The following is a 13,321-nucleotide window of genomic DNA, read 5'->3' on the forward strand; positions in this document are numbered from 1 at the left end:
GTGTAAGAATAGCTATGAGCTTGCCACTTATGGTCTTTATTCTGTTGAGGTATGTTTCTTCTAATTTGTTGGGTGTTTTTATAATAAAAGGAGGATAATTTTGTTAAATGCTATTTATGGAATTGATCATAGAGCTTTTGTTCTTCACTGTTAGTATGGTGTTTCATGTTTATTGATTTGCATATTATTGAACCATTCATGCATTTTAGGATTAAATTCCACTTGATCATGAAGAATGATCCTTTTAACATGCTGGAGAATGTGACTTACTAACATTCTGTTAAGGATTTTTAACCCTGTGCTTATCAGGAATGTCAGCAATTTTCTTTTCTTGTGGTGTTCTTGCCTGGCTTTTAAGTATCAGGCTATACTTGTCTTGTAAAATGAATTTGAAAGCATTCCCTCCTCCTCTATTTTTTGGAACAGTTTGAGGAGGATTGAATCCCTCTTCCAAGTTATGCTTTCCACATAGCTAGGATGACAGACAGGCACCACCATGTCCAGTGTTTACTGGTTAAGATAAAGCTTCTTGAACATTTTGCCAAGGCTGGCCACAAACCTTGATCCTACAGATCTCCACATCTTCAATAGCTAGGATCAAAGATGCTGAGCCACTGCTTCTGATTTCTGGGCTTTTCTTTGATGGAAAACTTGATCACTAATTCATTTCCTGACTCATTATTAGTCTGCTCAACAGGTTTTTTTTTTTTTTTCATGATTCAGTCTGACCAAATCTCACTCATGACTTTTTGCATTTCAAATAAACAACATGGTATGCATTAAGGTGTCCAATGCTATGACTGCTTAAAATGAAATTCATGTCCAATTATGAGTATCAAAAAGGATAACATATTTTTAACATTGGAGAATATTTTGTAATCTTAGGTTAAAAAAAGGAACCTGAATTTTATATATACATTGATCTTGTAATGTTTAAATTATGTGTGTATAGAAATGTTTTAAAGCAAATTTTATTAAACATAAAGGTATTTAAGAAAAGTATATAAGAAAAAGTATATATAATTTAATAAAACAAAACTGGGAATACCTTCAGAAAGTTCACTAGTTCTGGATATCTGTTCTAGCTCCCAGCCAAGATGTAATGATTCATCCATACTTTGTTTCTGTGCCATTTCCAAAGTCATATTTTCTTCCATTAATTCTTCAATCTTTTTTCTATCCATATCTCGTTCCTTTTTTATTGGCAAAGAGCAGGGAGAGAAAAGAAATCTAAGAAACACTACAATTTCAAGCTATTATTTTATTATTCATAACTTTTATTTATTAGAAACTGAATAATATACGGTTAAATTTTGAGTACCTTGACTTTTTCACAGTTTGAAGACAATAATCAGAATAATTATTACTGGTAATTATGGATCAGGGGTCTGATATCCTGTTAAAGTTATCTTTGGAAACACTGTGAATATGCTTCTTCATAATCAATATGTGGTTTTAATGATATAACAAAAGAGTTCTGACCAATGCTAAATTTTAACTGAGAGCTTTATTTCTTTATTTTTAAAGACATGTTTACATGATTGCTTATTTATATGGTTTTGAAAAGCAGATGACAAAATTAATAGCAGAAACTTCTACATAGGTATTTATGTAAAGCTGGAACCACCTGCCTTATTTAGCTATCTCTTCTGTGTTAAAGCCTTAAGGCCTCTACACATCCTTATCATTATAGGGAAATCAGCTGAATTGTAGAATATTTCCTTAGAAACCATCTAATTAGCTTACCCAATACAACTTACCATTTCCATATCATGCAGTTTAGCCTTTAGTTGCAAATTCTCTTTTTCTAATTCATGTAATTTGTCAGAACGAGCTCGAGTTCCTTCTAGTTGGTCCTCCAACATAGTTTTTGTTTCTAGTAAAACTTGATTGTCTTCTTTTAACTCCTATAAACATTTCAAATTGGCTTTGCTTTTTAAAAAATCACAAATGCACTAATAGATGCTAATTTTTTAAAGCTCTGGAACATAAAAATTCTTTATTGTTAAGTGAAACATTAAGTTATTCTTATCAACAGTACTATGCAAGAGTAGAGCTACTAAGTAAAGAAATACAGTTGATGTTTTTTGGCTTCATAAACCCCCTTTCCCAAATTTGAGCTATTATACAATCAAAATACTGAGCCTTTATATTAGAATGAGTGATACTATAATTTTACAGGAAATTGTTGGAATATATTGAAATCCCCTAGTCACAAGGATAAGGAACAAAGTATAAATAAATAGCCTTCCAGGTATTAAAGACACAAATCTCCATACAATTAGCACTTATAATAGTGACTGAACTAGACTTAAAAATTCTTTACTTATAGCTAATGCTTGAAAATGAAGAGTTTTAGGTTTTTATAGTAAAATACCAAGACTTAATTATAAACCAAGACCTCATCAATAAATGTTTCATGTATTTTTTGTTTATAGATAACAGCCTCACCATGAGGCCCAAGATGGCCTCAAACTCAAGATCCTTCTGCCTTAGTCTCCCAAATGCTGGTTTGATTACTGGTATGCACCACCATGTATGGCTCTAGAGAATGTATATTAAGACAGTGGCATCCATGCATACACCTTAATAGCAGCATTCATGCATATATGAATAAATAATTATGAATAAATAATTGGTAAAGAATTAATATGTATTTTATCTTATAGTCCTATTGTTTCTATTTACTGGTAACTTTTTGACTAAAATATTCTACTTTATGCTTGCATTTCTTGATTTTGGCATACTGCTTTCTGTTTTTCTTCATATTGAAACTGAACAAAATCTCTTCTGTTCACAGAGAATAAAGAAATTAGCTGAGAAAGGAAAACAGGATACAAGGACTGTCAAATGCTTGTCAATCTCAACTTTATCTAACACTGAATTACAACTATGAAGGAGGAAAAGTTCTTTGTAATTTGTCTGCAGATCCTAATTTTAGTAATCTTAGCTAAACAGAAATCAGAAATATGTTTTGCCTTCACTTCTAGGAACAAGTTTGAGATTAGTAGAGATAAAAATTTTAGTTAGACTCTGTGAGAACTTCAAAAGTCTGCTCTACCTACGATGCTATAAAGAAATGAAAGACAAGCCCTAAAGGGTTGAATAAAATTAATAACATCTGAAAATTCTACTGTAAAAGTCTGAATGAATTTATCGTAAAATAAATAACTGAAGTAAGTATTTACTGCTTCCTGAACTTCAAGAATTCCTTTTGCTTATTAAGTGTATTTTAAATACCTTTTGAAAATCATTAACGCTTTTAGGGGAAAAAAAAAACTATTCTGAATAGTTAATTACCCAACACACCTCAACTCTTGCCTTATAAAACTCAATATCATGTAGCCTCTCTTTATATCTGCTGACTTCACTTTCAAGCTTATCCACTCTGACTGCCTTTTCTCGAAGTACATCCAGTTCATCTCGGTACATTCTAGCAGAACGAGCATCCGAAAGCAAATTCATGTTCTAAATATAAACAAAGAATAGCATGTTTAATATTACATTACTCTTCAACTTTTTATGCATTGGTTCCACAATTTGATAATTTTTTTAAGTCAATGAATTATATGTATTTTTAAAGGAAATGTTATGGTATAGAAATTATACCTCAATTAAGTTGTTTTCTAAAATGGGGACATAAAAAGCCTTTTTATCCTTAAACCAAGAAGAAAAAGGAATTAAACATGTATGTTTGTAACACAGTATTTTTTTAATCAGTAATGTAAAAAAATTCAAGATTTTTAAAATAAGTTAACCTTTACTTAAAATTATTTCCAATTAATTTAAGGTGAAAAGGTTGACTTTAAAACACAAGATAGTAAAAAATACAGAAGAGGCAAGCTATATTACTAACGTAAATCACTAGTTACTTTAGAGAATGTTTCTATCCAGATATATTATGATTACCAAAATCTTGCTGAGATTTTTTTTTTCATTTTTCTTTTATTATTCATATGTGCATACAAGGCTTGGTTCATTTCTCCCCCCTGCCCCCACCCCCTCCCTTACCACCCACTCCACCCCCTCCCGCTCCCACCCCTCAATACCCAGCAGAAACTATTTTGCCCTTATCTCTAATTTTGTTGTAGAGAGAGTATAAGCAATAATAGGAAGGAACAAGGGGTTTTGCTGGTTGAGATAAGGATAGCTATACAGGGCATTGACTCACATTGATTTCCTGTGCGTGGGTGTTACCTTCTAGGTTAATTCTTTTTGATCTAACCTTTTCTCTAGTTCCTGGTCCCCTTTTCCTATTGGCCTCAGTTGCTTTAAGGTATCTGCTTTAGTTTCTCTGCATTAAGGGCAACAAATGCTAGCTAGTTTTTAGGTGTCTTACCTATCCTCACCCCTCCCTTGTGTGCTCTCGCTTTTATCATGTGCTCATAGTCCAATCCACTTGTTGTGTTTGCCCTTGATCTAATGTCCACATATGAGGGAGAACATACGATTTTTGGTCTTTTGAGCCAGGCTAACCTCACTCAGAATGATGTTCTCCAATTCCATCCATTTACCAGCGAATGATAACATTTCGTTCTTCTTCATGGCTGCATAAAATTCCATTGTGTATAGATACCACATTTTCTTAATCCATTCGTGAGTGCTGGGGCATCTTGGCTGTTTCCATAACTTGGCTATTGTGAATAGTGCCGCAATAAACATGGATGTGCAGGTGCCTCTGGAGTAACAGTCTTTTGGGTATATCCCCAAGAGTGGTAGTGCTGGATCAAATGGTAGATCGATGTCCAGCTTTTTAAGTAGCCTCCAAATTTTTTTCCAGAGTGGTTGTACTAGTCTACATTCCCACCAACAGTGTAAGAGGGTTCCTTTTTCCCCCGCATCCTCGCCAACACCTGTTGTTGGTGGTGTTGCTGATGATGGCTATTCTAACAGGGGTGAGGTGGAATCTTAGTGTGGTTTTAATTTGCATTTCCTTTATTGCTAGAGATGGTGAGCATTTTTTCATGTGTTTTCTGGCCATTTGAATTTCTTCTTTTGAGAAAGTTCTGTTTAGTTCACATGCCCATTTCTTTATTGGTTCATTAGTTTTGGGAGAATTTAGTTTTTTAAGTTCCCTGTATATTCTGGTTATCAGTCCTTTGTCTGATGTGTAGCTGGCAAATATTTTCTCCCACTCTGTGGGTGTTCTCTTCAGTTTAGAGACCATTTCTTTTGATGAATAGAAGCTTTTTAGTTTTATGAGGTCCCATTTATCTATGCTATCTCTTAGTTGCTGTGCTGCTGGGGTTTCATTGAGAAAGTTCTTACCTATACCTACTAACTCCAGAGTATTTCCTACTCTTTCTTGTATCAACTTAAGAGTTTGGGGTCTGATATTAAGATCCTTGATCCATTTTGAGTTAATCTTGGTATACGGTGATATACATGGATCTAGTTTCAGTTTTTTGCAGACTGCTAACCAGTTTTCCCAGCAGTTTTTGTTGAAGAGGCTGCTATTTCTCCATCGTATATTTTTAGCTCCTTTGTCAAAGATAAGTTGCTCATAGTTGTGTGGCTTCATATCTGGATCCTCTATTCTGTTCCACTGGTCTTCATGTCTGTTTTTGTGCCAGTACCATGCTGTTTTTATTGTTATTGCTTTGTAATATAGTTTGAAGTCAGGTATTGTGATACCTCCTGCATCGTTCTTTTGACTGAGTATTGCCTTGGCTATTCGTGGCCTCTTGTGTTTCCATATAAATTTCACAGTAGATTTTTCAATCTCTTTAATGAATGTCATTGGAATTTTGATGGGAATTGCATTAAACATGTAGATTACTTTGGGGAGTATCGACATTTTTACTATGTTGATTCTACCAATCCATGAGCATGGGAGATCTCTCCACTTTCTATAGTCTTCCTCAATCTCTTTCTTCAGAAGTGTATAGTTTTCCTTGTAGAGGTCTTTCACATCTTTTGTTAGGTTTACACCTAGGTATCTGATTTTTTTTGAGGCTATTGTAAATGGAATTGTTTTCATACATTCTTTTTCCGTTTGCTCACTGTTAGTGTATAGAAATGCTAATGATTTTTCTATGTTGATTTTATATACTGCTACCTTGCTATAGCTATTGATGATGTCTAGAAGCTTCTGAGTAGAGTTTTTTGGGTCTTTAAGGTATAGGATCATGTCGTCTGCAAATAGGGATATTTTGACAGTTTCTTTACCTATTTGTATTCCTTTTATTCCTTCTTCTTGCCTAATTGCTCTGGCTAGGAATTCCAGTACTATGTTGAATAGGAGTGGAGATAGTGGGCATCCTTGTCTGGTTCCTGATTTTAGAGGGAATGGTTTTAATTTTTCTCCGTTAAGTATAATGCTGGCTGTAGGTTTGTCATATATAGCTTTTATAATGTTGAGGAACTTTCCTTCTATTCCTAGTTTTCTTAGAGCTTTTATCATGAAATGATGTTGGATCCTGAGATTTCTTTCAATGCTTCCAACTAAAATGATTAGTACATATCTTAATGCCAGTTGGACAATTATTAAAACCCAGGTTTTTTTTAAAAGCACTACTGGTAGGCTGAATGCAGGGTCTCATGCTTGCAAGGTGGGTGCTCTAGCACTGGCAGAATATTCATTTATTTATTTATTTATTGGTGGTACTGGGGCCTTAACTCAGTGATTCATGCTTGTTAGGCAGTTAAAATCCACCAACCTCATTTTTTTTTTTAAAAAAGCTTTGTTATAATCCTTGAGAACAGCAATTCTCAAAGTATTACCCAACAACTTATAAACAACTTATAGGGGTCCCTGAAACCTTTACAGGGAGTTCATAAAGTCAAAAGTTTTTCATAATAAACATTTAAGACATTATTTGTCTTTTTCACTGTCATTCTCTCATGAGAACACTGCAGAATTTTCTAGAGGCTATTTGGTGTGTGACAGACACCTTGACAGACTGAATGCAGAGACAGATATGAGAATCTAAGAGTATTCTATTACCTAGGCATTAATAAGATTTGCAAAAAACATAAAATAGTGCCTCTTTTCCCTCTAATTTCTGTTTTGGAGAATCATTCCTTCAGAGGGAATGCCACAGCATGTCTAGAAATAAAGATTGTGACTTCAAGCCTATTCTTCTAAAGGTTGCAGTTTATGATCCTGCAAGTATTTTCAACATTTAAAATGGTACGTTGGCACTCTGGAAAAAAATTTGGAGGCTACTTAAAAAGCTAGACATTGATCTACCATTTGATCCAGCAATACCACTCTTGGGGATATACTCAAAAGAATGTGACACAGGTTACTCCAGAGGCACCTGCACACCCATGTTTATTGCGGCACTATTCACAATAGCCAAGTTATGGAAACAGCCAAGATGCCCCACCACTCACGAATGGATTAAGAAAATGTGGTATCTATACACAATGGAATTTTATGCAGCCACGAAGAAGAACAAAATGTTATCATTTGCTGGTAAATGGATGGAATTGGAGAACATCATTCTCAGTGAGGTTAGCCTGGCCCAAAAGACCAAAAATCGTATGTTCTCCCTCATATGTGGACATTAGATGAAGGGCAAACACAACAATGGGATTGGACTTTGAGCGCATGATAAAAGCCAGAGCACACAAGGGAGGGGTGAGGATAGGTAAGACACCTAAAAAATTAGCTAGCATTTGTTGCCCTTAACGCAGAGAAACTAAAGCAGATACCTTAAAAGCAACTGAGGCCAATAGGAAAAGGGGACCAGGAACTAGAGAAAAGGTTAGATCAAAAAGAATTAACTAGAAGGTAACACACATGCACAGGAAATCAATGTGAGTCAATGCCCTGTATAGCTATCCTTATCTCAACCAGCAAAAACCCTTGTTCCTTGCTATTATTGCTTATACTCTCTCCACAACAAAATTAGAAATAAGGGCAAAATAGTTTCTGCTGGGTATTGAGGGGGTGGCGGGGAGAGGGAGGGGGCGGAGTGGGTGGTAAGGGAGGGGGTGGGGGCAGGGGGGAGAAATGACCCAAGCCTTGTATGCACATATGAATAATAAAAGGAAAAAATTAAAAAATAAAAAAAAATAAAATGGTAGGTTGGGGAAAGCTAAAGGAAGAAACCGTTGTCAACCTTACTCTAAACCTTAGCATCTATGGGTTTAAAGAATTCAGACACTATTCCCAATGAAAACATTGAAGTGGCTAAAAGAAATGAATTTTTTTTTCCATACTGGCTTTTTAAAAATTAAAGAGTGTATTAATTATACAAAATAATGGATTTTCATACATGTTTAAACTGTACTTAGATCATGCTCATCCCCATTACCCTCTCTTATTCTTTCCTTCTCTCCTCACCCCCAGAACCTGCCATCCCACTCATCCTCTTCCCACATATTGCCCTAAAAGAAGTAAATTCTTAAAAATGTTTGGTTCAAGATGAAAAAAATACAAGGCTTTTAAGTAATATAAAAAATATAATTTTTAAAAGCAAAAAGATTTTATCTAATTTAATAGGAAAAGAGTAAAAAAATTAAAAAGTTAATATATAAGTTAATATAATGCCACCATCAGAGAGGAGACCCAGGGAAATACACATGAACAGCACAATTCACATTGTGTAGAGTTGTTCCAGCGTCCAAGGCCACAGACGCCAAATACACAAATAAGGGAGTCTTGGAACTGCCCCAGTCCAAAGAGGCTCATTGGAATCTTAGCAAAGTTTGAAGAGTAGAAAGAAAAGTCCAATGACTTTGTTTCCAGTTTTGGCTCTTCCATGTTTTAGAAAGACACTAAAGAAGTCACCCAATTTTTTGTAGGACTTACTTACCACATTTATTTGTATAAAGTATTGAGTCCAGGTTATCAATTACAAGTAGAAAAATCAATTTCCAATTATTTGGTAGTCCTATATAATAACAGCTCCAGGTACAAACCTCTTGTTGCAGCCTTTTTAATTCTATTTCCATTTGCTCAAGTTCTTGTTTACAGTCCAACAACTGTTCAGTCTTTTCCTCCCTTAAATGCAAAAAATATTAGAGAATTAAAGCACTACTTTTAAAACTATGATCATCATCTTCATTAATACAAATGAATTATCATTACTAAATAGTTACTTGATAGTATTAGCCACAATCCTAACCCAGTAGAGAAAAAACAAATGTACCATGAAGGTATATATTTAGATGTCATCAAATTTCTCCCCTAATGTTGTTCAAAGGCTAACTCGTAAGTTCATTATGCAGTTTCTTTCTCTCTCTTTCTACTCCCAGCCTCAATTTCCTTTCTCTCTTCCATTCTGCATAATCAAAAATAATTAACTTGGAAGGGTTATATAATGTAATACTATCTAGGTCTAAGACTCATAAGGGTCTCCAAACTATTTTCAACATTTACAATGCCCTAAAAGAAATTATACACTTACTACTTGTCATATAGACACCTAAAATCTTCACTTCTCTGTTAGTTTCTACCAGGTAGCTTGTAAGTCTTCAATTTCTTCCTATTTTTTTTATCTCCCCTTTAGAAATAATCTCCTCAAAGTAAGCCTCCCTATCTATTTTTCCACCTTCTGTTTGTTAATAATAAAAGGTCACTGTATAAACAACCTATTGTTCACATTGCCTCATATACTCCCTTTTTTCTTCAGAATATAATTTTTAATGGTGATATTCTCTTTTATAAGAGGAACCATAGTATAACTAAGTGGGTTCTACCTTCCACTATAATGAATAATGCTTTGGTAAAGAAACTCACTGTACAGCATAAACTCTTGTGTGTTTCAGGACATAATTCTAAAAACACAGTACAGGTTCAAAGGTACTTGATATATATATATATTGTCCAACTGTCGTCCAGAAATGTCATTACCAACCAGTAGATGATAAAGGTACCTCTTTATGAAACAACTTAAGTGAAAAATGCTGTTATTGTTCTAATTTATATTTCTTCGAATACTAGGAAATGCTAAACTTATTTTTCTGTTCATGTTATTAAAATTTTTTTTATTTTGTAAATTATTAGCTCACATTTATTCCTAACTTTCTACTGTATGATTTGTCATTTTCTTAGATTAAAAGCTGTAACTTTTGTGTTTAGTAAGTCATTTCTTGCAAATGTTTCTTTTTGGATTATCGAATTTTTTTTAATTCAATTTTTTCATTGTGCTAACAAATGTATAACATGAACACTGTCAATTTAACCAATGTTAAGTGTAAAATTCAGTAGCATTAATTACATTAGCAATATTTAATGTTGTCCATTCCTCGGTATACATACAAGAGAATTAAAAATGTATGCCCATAAAACAGTGCACACGTGGGCTAGGGCATGGCTCAAGTTGTAGAAAGTGCCTTCCTACTAAGTGTAAGGCCCTGAGTTCAAACCCTAGTGTTGACAAATAAATGAATATATAAACCAAGTATTTTTAAAAGTGCACATGTATAACCATAGCAGCATTATTTATAACAATAAATAAAATGAAAGATCTGGGAGTTGATGGCTCATGCTTATAAGCCTAACTGATAGAGAGGATAGCAGTCCAATGACAGCCCAGGCAAAAAGTTTGCAAGACACGGTCTAAATCAATAGCTGATGAAGTGGCATGTCCCTGGTATCCCAAGCTACATGTGAGGATCACGGTTCCAGGCAAACCCTAGGCAAAAAGTTTGCAATACACCATATATCTCAACAACAAAAAAGCTGGACAAGGTAGCATGTGCCTCTCATTCCAGCAATGGCTGGTCTGTGCAAAAAGTGAGATCTGATCTCCAAAATAACCACAGAAAAAAGTGTTGAAGGCATGGCTCAAGCAGTAGAGCACCTGCCGAGCAAGTGAGAAGCCCTGAGTTTAAACTCCCAATATTGAAAAAAAGGGGAAGCAATTCAAATGACCATGATCTGATTAATGGAAATTTAAAATGTGGTATTATCCACACATAAAAAAAATTAAAATTAAAGTACTCTCACATACACAACATGGATGAGCCTGGAGAATATTATGCAAAATGAAAGAAGCCAATCACAGAAGGCCACATATTAATATGATCCCATTTATGAAATGTCCAGAATAGGCAAACGAATGGAAACAGAAAACGTATTAGTGGTTGCTAGGAGCTGATGGCAAAGGGGATAAACAAAGAACATGGGGTAGTTTTTTGGGAAAAAAATCTTAAAAATGAAAATGCCTTGAAATTATTGTGCAATGGTTGCACAATACTATTAATAAGCTAAAACCCACTTAATTATGTACTTTAAGGATTTCCTTTTGGCAGTATTAGGCTTTGAACTCAGGGCCTTGTGCTTGCTAGGAAGGGGCTCTACCTTGTAAGCCACACGTGCAGTCAACTGTACACTTTAAAGGATGAATTTTCAGACACTGAGTTCTATCTATTAAGGCCTTTTTTTTTTTAAAAAAGAATCAATACTTTATATCAAAAAAACTTTCAATACATGGGATAAAGGCAGCATTTACTACATAAAAGTTTTTCATACATTATACTTTTACTCTGAATGTTCATAAAGCAAAAGCAATTCTATTGTGATACATTTCCAATAAGTAAGCATACTTTAGCTGATTTGTACATTCTAATTACAGTTGGTTACTTTACACTTTTCACTAAGCATAAAGCAACCTGGACTACTATTGTCCATCATGATTTCTGTAGCTGATTAAGTTTAGTAAAGATTTGTCTCAATAAAAAGAATTAAAACAAGGGTTAGTAAAAGAAATCTAAGAAACAACATACATTCAAGGGATAACAAAGATACATTGGATGGTATCTGACAAAGTGCTAATCACTGGGAATACTTGCTATCTTTGGCATATTTATTTATCCATTAAAATATCCATTTACATTTTCTAATCAGTATATATGAAACTAAATTTTGTCAATCCTCCAAGTTGTTTGGAATTTCAATGTACTCTATGGCCAAGTAAATTTTATTTGAAAATTAAATTCTAATATAGTACAAAATGTTAAACAGATTCACAGCCATCAGTGCAGTACTAATTACATGCTTTTTCTACAGACTGGAGAAGATTGTGCTAAATTATATGGAAAGAACTAGTGTTCACTGTTTAGGCTATCCATTAACTGCCAGTCAAACTAATAACAGCAATCTCTTCCCTAATTTTTCCTGGTGCAGCTGTTTATAGAATATCCTGGGCGTGTTCACTTCAATAGAGACATTATAATGCAGACATCCACAAATGAAAGCTGTATTTTTTTCTTTTCAAATTTTCCTATAGACTATAATATTTTTTCTATCTTGCATATTCAATTTATTTTCTTTAGTCACTTTAAATAATCAGTAAATAAATGTAATTGCTACATTGTGGTTTTAAATTTAAAATCTACATTCTGAAGCTTGAATTCCAAGAAAACATCCAAAAGGAGGAAAAAGTCCCTAAAACAAAAATCCTTTGTTCTTTTTAAAGTACAACATACAAAATCTCCAACAGAGATGGGTCGTATTTCTTCTACTTGTGGTTCCCCAAGGAATGGCTACCTGAAATTTATACCTACTTTTCTGTAACAATCTTAGAAAGTGAAGTAAATATAATTTTATCAGTACTAACCAAACCTGAATATTTATTTTACTAAATAGGTGACTCAGGCATTTCAATTAATCAATGCAGAAGATACACGGAAAATTTCTTTTTTGTAATGCTATACAACAATTCAGTCTTTTAAAACATTAAATTTAAAACAGCTGAAGTTACTGATGTGACTCATTTGGGATTTCAAGAAATATGAAATTTTAAAAATTAAGGAGCCTCCCAATATGCCAAGGAAGGACACTATTTTATAAAAGAAGGGAGATTTTAACACTAGAAAAATAGAAAGGACATAAATCCAGAATAAAGAGCATCCTTTAAGTTGATAAGATTTAGTATTACAAAAACCTTATGCCAGTCCTCTCACTTTTCTCATTTTGACAAATACTCATGAAAACTTTGACAGAGCTAGCAAGGGAGGACCTTAAGCCTAAAAATACCACTTAGGTCACCTTTGTGATGACATAAATTCAATGAACCTTGAAAATCAGTAACTTACAGTTCCTGCCTAAGCCTTCTTATCTTGGCCTTTGCATCTGCCAATTCCACTGACAGATGCTGTCGACTTTCTGTTCGTTTCATGCCTGGAGAACCACAGGGTGATTGGGCAGATGAAGAGGCATGGGGTAGAAAATGAAGACCATCCCGCTCTTCAGAGAGCTCTATGATAGTCTAAAAATTACAGAAATAAGCACAAAATCACTTTTAGTGTTCTACATTATCAGCAAACTAAACATACCAACACTATTCACTGCATCTAAGTATTATACTACAATGTTAAAAACAACATCAAAAATCATCCTAACTTTGTCACATTTAGCTGCTAT

At 34.0% G+C, this 13,321-nt stretch overlaps 1 protein-coding gene across 9 annotated transcripts in view; it reads right to left on the bottom strand.

Moving 5' to 3' along the window:
• Nucleotides 1-13,321, bottom strand: part of Ccdc88a (coiled-coil domain containing 88A) — a 139,215-nt gene that overhangs the window by 67,688 nt on the left and 58,206 nt on the right. For all 9 annotated transcript variants that reach the window (XR_012439690.1, XM_074049737.1, XM_074049738.1 and 6 more), the window contains 5 exons: nt 12,994-13,166; nt 8,872-8,953; nt 3,310-3,468; nt 1,761-1,907; nt 1,049-1,193 (listed from right to left, as the gene is read on the bottom strand). Coding sequence is in view for 8 of the 9 variants with exons in the window: in XM_074049737.1 (XP_073905838.1) it covers nt 1,049-1,193; nt 1,761-1,907; nt 3,310-3,468; nt 8,872-8,953; nt 12,994-13,166 (706 nt within the window). In the remaining variant the exon portion in view is untranslated. The remainder of the gene's footprint in view (nt 1-1,048; nt 1,194-1,760; nt 1,908-3,309; nt 3,469-8,871; nt 8,954-12,993; nt 13,167-13,321) is intronic.

The sequence above is a fragment of the Castor canadensis genome, chromosome 12 (genome assembly GCF_047511655.1).
Source record: "Castor canadensis chromosome 12, mCasCan1.hap1v2, whole genome shotgun sequence".
In the NCBI taxonomy this organism is placed as follows: Eukaryota; Metazoa; Chordata; class Mammalia; order Rodentia; family Castoridae; genus Castor; species Castor canadensis.